This window comes from Numida meleagris, chromosome 2, assembly GCF_002078875.1.
Source record: "Numida meleagris isolate 19003 breed g44 Domestic line chromosome 2, NumMel1.0, whole genome shotgun sequence".
Lineage (NCBI taxonomy): Eukaryota > Metazoa > Chordata > Aves > Galliformes > Numididae > Numida > Numida meleagris.
In genome coordinates, this window is record NC_034410.1 from 15,334,434 (window position 1) to 15,343,511 (window position 9,078).

Here is a 9,078-nt window from a genome sequence, read left to right on the forward strand (position 1 = left end):
CCCCAGGCCTGGACACAGTACTCCAGATGGGGCCTCACAAGAGCCGAGTAGAGGGGGACCACCACCTCCCTCTCCCTGCTCCCTATCTCGATTTAAGCAAAAAATTAAATATCTAATATGAGACCAATTACTTAAGTAATTCTGATTGGGGACCAATAAGATTAATTCTGTCCAGATCAACTTCTCATTGGAAAAAAAATGCATATCACTAATATAGTTTGACAAGAGACACTGGGGCTCAAGTGAAAAGATACACACTGCAGTTCACATCTCCATGACTTCTTTGTGCAGTAGGATCTTTACCAAATATTTATATACACAGGATTAGGTCTTGAGGTCCAGCAGAGCTGGTCAACCTTCAAACTGAAACTGGGCAAGACTCACCACGCAGTTCATACACCTCGGAGTCCATACTCTGCCACCTTCCTCCACAGGCTGTAAGTGGACTGTATAAATCCTTTGGCAGGCTGTAGCCCACCTCAGATCTGATATGCACACCTTCATACAGAATGCACGTGAATATGCGAACACCCAAAATGCACACACACCCACTGCATGACTGGTGGCACCACAAGACATGACAAGTATGGACACACAAGTTGCATTATGCATTCAAAGATCGCGGCCTGCAAAGAAACGTGCTCATAACTGTCATGTTACAGGAATTCCTGCCATTTCAAAACTGCAACTTCATTGTGTGAGATGAAAGAAAACCTGTTTCTACATCCAATTTATAACATCTCCCTGTGGCTTGCTGTCTCTGAAAGGCTGGACACATCAGACTAAATACAGAAAAATCTGTGGCACAGCACGGTAACACACTTACTCATTGAGAAGAGCAGCTCGTGTTGTACATATTTTTCCTGGCTTGTTACTGTCTGGATCATACCACTCTTCGGTATTAAATCTCTCTGGGGGTATTTCTACTGTGCAGTTTTTGCCTTCCTCCAGCACTTTCCAGAAATTGTCAATTCCTTCACCTATTGTACAAATATTGCAAACAAGATTAAATTATGTACGCTCTTTTGTCATGCTCATTCAGAAACACACATTCCGTTACCTGAAACTCCCATGTATACATCTAGGTTGCTGAAGTAGAATCGCTACAGATAAACAAACGATCATTCTTTGGTGACAGGAAAATGGAAAGGAAAGACTCATCCTTTCACTACATGCTTGAAAGCAAGTTACCCCACCAAATTAGTTCCTTGAAAACTCTAAAGAATGTTTAAGAAAAATAACATGGCAAATAGCCAAATAACATGGCATCCATGTTCTAACCCACATTTCATCTCCTCCCAGCTTCAGCTTTCTCCAGTAATCATACGTCCTCATCCACACTCACTCTGGAAACAGTGCTAACCTGTGGCATGACCAAGCACTGACCAGCTCAGCCCTGGCTGATGTGGGACACTGGGAATTGGAAATGTCAGTAACAGTTATTGGAGGACAGCAGTCTCACCGATGGCTAAACACCCATGCTTAGTCCACCATCCAGCTATCTAAATGTTTCCACTCATCTAACCTAAGAATACAAATGTCTCTAAGGATGCATAGTCCTGCAGCTACACATGATCATCTGGCCAGCGCACATGCAGTAGCCTCAAATCTTCCCTGACACATTCAGTTTGCATGTCTGAGTTTCATGTGTGCAGCTCAAAGCCCTGCCCACAGCCAACTCTGCAGGTCTCACTGTCAGTGCACAAATTCAAACTAAGTCATTTTCACCATAATGAGATCGTTTAAAAAGATCCTACAAGTAGCAAAGCCAAGAACTCTGCAAAAGTAGGGGAGAAACTTGTTGTTTTACTCTACCTCAACATTAACGGGTGACTATGCTTTTCAATATTCAGTCAGCATCCTGCTTTGTATTTACTCAAAACTTACCTCCGGGAAAGTTGCATGCGATTCCCACAATAGCAATTTCATCTCCCGTCTCCATCTTCATCACCTGGGCTGCACAGTGCAGTTAGAAACATCAGTGAGATCAAACAAACTTGCATTTATCATAGGATAAATATTAGTTTTAAAGATGATCTTCCCGTAAGTACAAATATTTGCTCAAAGGCTGGCTTCTTTTCAGTGACCTGTTTTTGGCTGCAATGAGAAAGGTGGCCAGACCTGAGGAGTACTTCTTATTCACTCTCCACATTTAGAGGAAAGTCCCTAACTAATTCCTCAGACTCCCTAATCTGCAGACACTCCCTTTTTACTGCTTAGCCTCTGCTACACCCATCGCCACCTGATCTGCTCTTGAGCCTTTCCTCAGATCGGTCCTGCTCCACGCTTTGGGTACAGCAGGGAAAGAAGCACTGGCCAAGGCACGCTTTCAGTTCTAGCGTCTCCAACCTGTTTGTAAAACACAGTTCCCAAACAGGCTCTGCATGTTACCAGTCAAAATCAGACCAGCTAAACAGACAACAGACAATCAAATAACAAAACGATCAAAAGTTGCTTCATCCACACTCTGAAAAAGGGCTTGGAAGGAAAATCTTATTCAGAGCATCCAGCTTTGCTGGATCCCGTGGCTGCCTAGCTTTTCTCTAAATTGCCTTCCTCTGGAGAGGTTCTGCAACAGAACTCCCACAGACTACGCACAAAGCCACCAACAGCCAGCTATGAGATCTCTGTATTCCCGACAGTGAGCAATCTCCAAGCAGCACCACTCCAGCCCCCCAAATCACTTGCCTTGCATCCCATCTGCAGCTTCAGAGAAAGCTTTTTGTTGAGGAGAAATTTAAAATGAAAACATGACATTTTTCAACTAACGTAAAGGTAAGGAAAAAAATTGCATGAAATATGTCTCAGTATAGATTTTAAGATTTTTGTTTCTTTGTTTAATTCCAGGGATTTAAACTGGGAGATAAACGTTAGTGCAATCCAAAGAATGCCTGCCTCAGAGCCCTCGCTGGGGTTACTTCAGCCTACAAAGCTGAGAAGATTCACATGGAAAGGGACATTTTTTAAATGCTTGACAATGATAAGATTACCATCTCAGTGATAACAGAGGAGGTCACAAAGAGCCCTTCAGAGTTACTGACTGCAGTGAAGGAGAAATGAAGCTGATTCACAGCCCTACAGATCACATCTATGATTTCTAGGAGGTTATCTTTGGAATGGGAAATTGAAACCACTATTCAGATTCATACGGTGAGATAGAAAGTTAGGAGACAAACTAGCAAATACAAGCAGCCCTGGATCTAGCTTTCTAGGATTAAGTTCTATTTTAACAATCATAATAATTCTAAAACGCCATAAAAAATGTCTACTTCTGGTTCTTTCCAAATCACCTATGTTTTTAAGACTGGAGATCCCTTTCAAAGAGTCAGAAATTAATACGATCATAAAAACATGCGAATATACTTGTGACTTGAGATCTTTTTCCCCACACTAACTTCAGATTTTAGTTTCTATTTCTGTTAATCTCTTCATTAACTTGTGTTTTGAATTTCAGTTTCCATTTCTTCCCCTTTCGTAATTTAAGCTTTATTTAATTTGTAGTTAAATTTCCTTTTCATTTCTACTTCCATTCTATTGATTTCCATGGTATTTCTATTGCATATTTTACTTTCACTGCCAACCTGAAGTTACAAAGCCCAGTACAGATACTCTTCCCACAAAGATACTTGAAAACACTGGTTTTAAGTTAGCAACTAAATAGCATTTAATAGAAAAATAAGGGATTTCCCATTTTGACATTAAATATGACAGCTACAGAACTGTCCAGTGAGATACGTAGCTCTTACCTTCTGTGATTCCACTTGTGTTTACTAACAGGCTGAGTCTTTGGAAGTCCTTTATATAGCATGCTGGGAGGTTTCTTATTCAAATGCATGCTAAAATGTGGCAAAAATGTGAACGCCTTGTAGAAGAAAAAAAGGAAATGAGTCATCACATTATGATTAGTCAACAGCCCTCTCCATGACTAAAGTTCAAAACTCCCTCCTTGAGGGTACTAAACTCTTAAAGAAATAAAGCATTACATCAGGACAAAAGTAACATTTGTCTTATCTAGCTTTCGCTCTTATCTAACATCCACGAGCAAACTCTGAAGGCATCACATCCACCAGCCTCTGCTAGGTGCCTTTTTAACTCTTCCTCGGCTGATTTCATCCCAACTACCCAAACTCATCTTTCTCCTTTTCTTACTTGCTAATGGAAGCACAATCTTTCAAGAGCCAGCAGAGTCCACGTGTCAGTGTCTTCCCTGATGTCCGTGCCTTCCCTGGCTGTGGAACACACCTCTTTCCAAAAAGAAAGAAGAAATCATTGTCCTGAGGAAAAGAAAACTATTTTTACTGCCACTAAATAGCTTTGAAACCTGCTCTGAAAAGCTCAAATTCTGCTCTCACCTTCATAGCTGTAAATCACTTCTCTGAATTCTGGGGTTATTGGACTTATTTATGGCATTTCTTCAAGTAAATTAACCCACGTGCTCTGCCCACAGCATCATTACTAGGCTGATTCACAGCGTGGCTACTCCAAAATTAAGATGAGTCTCCCCGTATTTTACACATCTAAAGAGCAATCTTGTCAGTGGTGAGAACACTAACATCCCCTGACAGGGCAGAACATGGGTCATCAGAAGAACCAGAGATGCACAGTGGAATCTCCATTTCATTTTCACAGTTACTTTTGAAAGTAAGAAATGCTGAGCCATGTCTTGAGGTATTGGCTCGGTATTGGAAGGAGTACTGAAATGAATCCTGCACAACTATGATTTTCAATGCAAATTAAACCAGTCTGTGCACTACTGAGATTCTAATAGGAAAGTGTTGTTAATGTCACTGATCCAAAGCAGAAGACTGATGAACAGTTATCAGTCTGTTGTATGAGCACTGATTAATTGCAAGAATATATTTATAAACCAAAAGTAAAGCAACAATGACTCAATCCCTCTGAGCAATGCGAGTAACGGAAATATGAGCTAAGTATGTAAGCCCACGAAGCAATAAAGGAACAATTCTACTACTATTGACACAGGCAACGTATTTAAAGTATTATAGGAAGTTGGTTCCGCAATTCAACTAATTTATTACACTTTTTTACAAGAAGTTATATTTGAATTATTATTGCTCTTGTTACTGTTATAGCAAGAGAAATTATGCCAAGCACACAGCAGTGCCCTGCTATGCCAGTAGCTATACTAGTTCATAGGAAAGAAAGTACCTCACCAGAAATCATAATGTGTGTGACACCCCTAGTTATTAGTTTCCAGTGTTGAGCACTATGGACCTAGTCACAGGAGGTAAAAGGAAGAGGAATAGCTCCCCAGTAGTTTATGTGTCTTAAATTTTCATTTATTCTTTATTTTTAACAGAAGTCTCAACTGTGATTGGAAAAGTAAGCCTTGCATATGATAGTAAGCGATGCAAAGCTGTCTGTCTGACTTTGCTGAGAGCAGGTTGAAGGCCTGAAACAAGACAGGAGCTTCCCCATTCATTCTAATTGCAGGGAGGAAGGTATCATTGCTGACAGTGGACAAAAGCAACTATTTTCCTGATGATTAAGAGGCAGTAGAGAAGACACAAGATCATAATACGGAGATATTTGCCAAATTTTCCTAAAATGTGGGCGGTAAGAAGGGGAATAAGAGGATTCATATTAGTTTCCTTAGAGGTGGAATACAGAGGCTATATAACACTGAAGTTCACTGTGTTGTATTAATAGAAATAGTCATACTAGAAGAAAAAAATTTGGTCTTTAACACCAGTTTCATATATCAAATAAAATCCATTCCTCCAGGTTAACAAATGGTAGACTAAGTCCTCAAAAACTGTTTCTTAAGGAAAAAATGGTTTTCTACCCAGCTCCAAAGTCCTGTTAATCACCCTCAGCTCAAGAGCACGTATCATCAGCCTTGGCACTGAAGAATCCATCTGCAGCCTAAAGATAGGTATGCAAAACATAAAGTTATCAGTGCCACCCAGAGCTGCCATCATTTCTTGCAGGTAGGACTGCCTCTCACTCCTTAACCTGTGCATTTATTATTGTTCAGCCTTCTGTGATTCTGCCTCCTCATCCCACTGGGGAACTATAGCCACCTACCTGTAACTTCTGGATTCTGGGTTAAAACATGTAAACCAGTTAGGAGAGTATCCACCACCAAAATGTTCAACTAGATCTACCCATCAAACAGCAGCTTTTCCCTCTTTTTGGCCACAGTCTTTCTTATAAATCCACAGTCCTCTTCAGCAAGTAATGCCAAAATGTGATGTGCCTGTGCAAAAATGAGACAGCTGCCAAATGTATTCATTTGCCTTTGGTTTCTTCCAGAAGAGTCACTGGGGGCCTACCAACAGAATTTACGCTGTGCTGGGGATATTTTGAATTTTCTGCTGTTCTGGGAATAATTAAAAAAAAAAAATTAGTAAAGGGGGATAGCAATATATCATGGTTCTAGAAAACTGTATAATTCCCTTACTGTCTCTACACACCAACCTAAGATGGCTGATGGTGCCTCTGAGTCACCTTTTTCTTCCCTGTGGGGCCTGCCTGTACTGAAGTGGAAGGCAACATGGTTATGTTTTGTGCCTTGTACAAAGAGAAACTGTAGGCAAATAGGTAGAGGATGCTGATCAGGTACACTTAGGGAGCAATTCCTCCAAAAATTCCCAGCTTGCCCAGGAGAGAACCCAAGTGCCCATCTCCCTCACAGAAATTTTTAAGAAAAGATCAGTAGGAGTAAGTTCTGATTTCTTCAGAAATGAGATGTGAACCATTCATCACACCTTGTGGCAGAAGAATGAACAACTGACTTCTCAAAGTTCCTCCTGATGCTATGACAATGTGACATACCTGTATGCCATCGAAGAAACTCAACACTTCTTGGAAGTGAGCTATAATTAAACACTATATACAGGTAGATATATAGAGAAATACACATCTGTGAGCTAGATTTTAATGCTAGGCAGCAGAGAAGTGACCCAGCTCTGCCCCTCATAACCTGCAGGCACTGCAGACACCAATACCTCCTGCAAGGGCAAAGATAAAGTAATTTTCTTTATAACTGAATAAATGTGACAGCTTGTGGTGGGCTGAACTCAGCCAGCAGCTAAGACCCCATCTCCTCCAAGCATGATGGGGGAATAGAATCAAAAAAAGCAAGCATAGCCCGTGGGTCATGGTAAAGAAGAAAAAGGAAAAAACAAACGTGAAGCAAAGGCAATCACTAGCCACCTCTCATGTGCATACTGACGTGCAGCCAGACTCTGAGCAATGGCTACCTTGGTAAAACTCCACATAGTTTTATCACAGAGCATGGTGTTATATTCTATGGGATATCTCCTGGGTTAATTTAGGTCACACATCCCAGATGTGCCCCCTGCTTGTCTGTCCTCAAGCTCATCCCCAGCCTATTCATGGGAGTAGCAGAATGATGGATAAACAGAAAGTCTTGACGCTCAGCATCTAAAACAGAGGAGTATTAGCAACCACTTTTTGGTAAGAAATCTAAACCACCACACCATACAGGCTGCAGTGGAAAAAATTTATTCCATCCCAACCAAACCCAGTACACAGCCACATGCAGAGGAAACCAGCACAGAACAGAGGTCCACCACAGAGCATAAAGACTTTCTGGACAGAAAAAAGATGGGCAAGAAAATGCTCCACGCAGCCTCTGGACATATAGTACAGGCGAAGATGTGGCTGCCTCACTGTTTGTATGGGTAGTTCAGCAGTCGCTCTGTTCAGGGGGGTTAAGGCAAAGATGCAGAAGTTTGGCAAGTTCTACTTTCGGTGTTGTTTTTCACTTTGAATTTTCTGAAGGTTCAGACCTCAGCTTATAGCACTGTTTATCTGTGTAGTTAATGTATAAATGAAAAGGCCTAGGACTTCTTGCATTCTCCAAAATTCATTGGCAATTTTTTCTCATAATCTGGGGAATGGTATTTGCTTGACCAAGGCATGGTTCTGGCTGTCACACAGGCTGGATTGAGGATAAAAGATCTCTCTGCTGCATTTATGAAACAATCAGAAATCATACTATGCTGCTTTGAAAACCTAAGTCTGCCTTAAGTTAGAAGTCTGTCTTTGACGGTAAAATAAAGTTATGCCACACTAGTTTACAAATTCTATGGGGCGTATCCCTCTAAACCATTTATAATATTGAGTATCAATACAGATAATTTGAAATTGCAAAACATCATAAACATAAAATTACCCATGCTGTAGCTGATGCTGAAATTACGTGAAGTAAATCTGCTTCCTGAAAAGGCAGATGATTATCTTTACGTCATTATACAGAAGTATCAAGCAAGTGCAAAGAATTTATGGCTTCTTTTGAAATCTGTAAAAAAGGTTCAAAGTGTGAAGTGAAATGGCATTCCTTGGCACCTTGCAGCATAGAAAATTAACCTAGAAAGAAACATATTCTAATATACTAAATATAATACTAAATGAACTGAACAATCTGGACAGCCTAACTTGCTTTACTCTCAGATCACTCCTTTATAAGAAATATTTCCTGTAAACAGACTTTATGGAAATGGCAGGCATGTGGATCATGAAGTTGGGTTCAACTGCAGATTTAAATACTAAATGTTGCACACATAAATTGAAGAGTCTTTACGTAGAATTGCCCACCCACTCTAGACAGTGACAGTATAGTCATCAGGAAGATGAGTGTCTAAGTGTACTTTACAGCCTACGAACAGAGGGTCAACAAAATTAGTGGAGTTTTGCAGAGAGCTGGCCATTTGACCAACGCAGTTTCCAGCCTCCATTCACAACATTTAGACCTCCAAAAACAATGAGGTCATAGACAGCTCACTCAGATAAAGATAGCTACACTGCAGACATCTAAATATAGGTGAGGTGGATGTCATTAATACCACTCCAAGTGGAGGCATTGAGCACTTGAGGAATGATCTGGAAAATGGAGGGAAAGGACTCTCAGTACGTGGACAATTTCTATCCAAGAATGGTAAATGGGAAGTAGGAGCGCCAGGATTACATTTTTCTCTTAAAAATAGTAATGTCAGAAGATTCCTAGCCTAACAGGAAAGATTTCTCTGAACAGTATTCCAGTAGGTGACCAGCAAGGAAAAAAGAAATAGTGAATATAAAGGTAGAGGG

At 40.6% G+C, this 9,078-nt stretch overlaps 1 protein-coding gene across 1 annotated transcript in view; it reads right to left on the bottom strand.

The window, feature by feature from the left end:
* LOC110395155 (mycocerosic acid synthase-like polyketide synthase) overlaps positions 1-5,068 on the bottom strand; it is a 35,050-nt gene extending 29,982 nt beyond the window's left edge. The window contains exons 1-4 of the mRNA XM_021389316.1: positions 3,747-5,068; positions 1,888-1,956; positions 827-980; positions 385-559 (exon numbers count right to left, since the gene is read on the bottom strand). Coding sequence (XP_021244991.1) covers positions 385-559; positions 827-980; positions 1,888-1,948 — 390 coding nt within the window. The 5' untranslated portion in view covers positions 1,949-1,956; positions 3,747-5,068. The remainder of the gene's footprint in view (positions 1-384; positions 560-826; positions 981-1,887; positions 1,957-3,746) is intronic.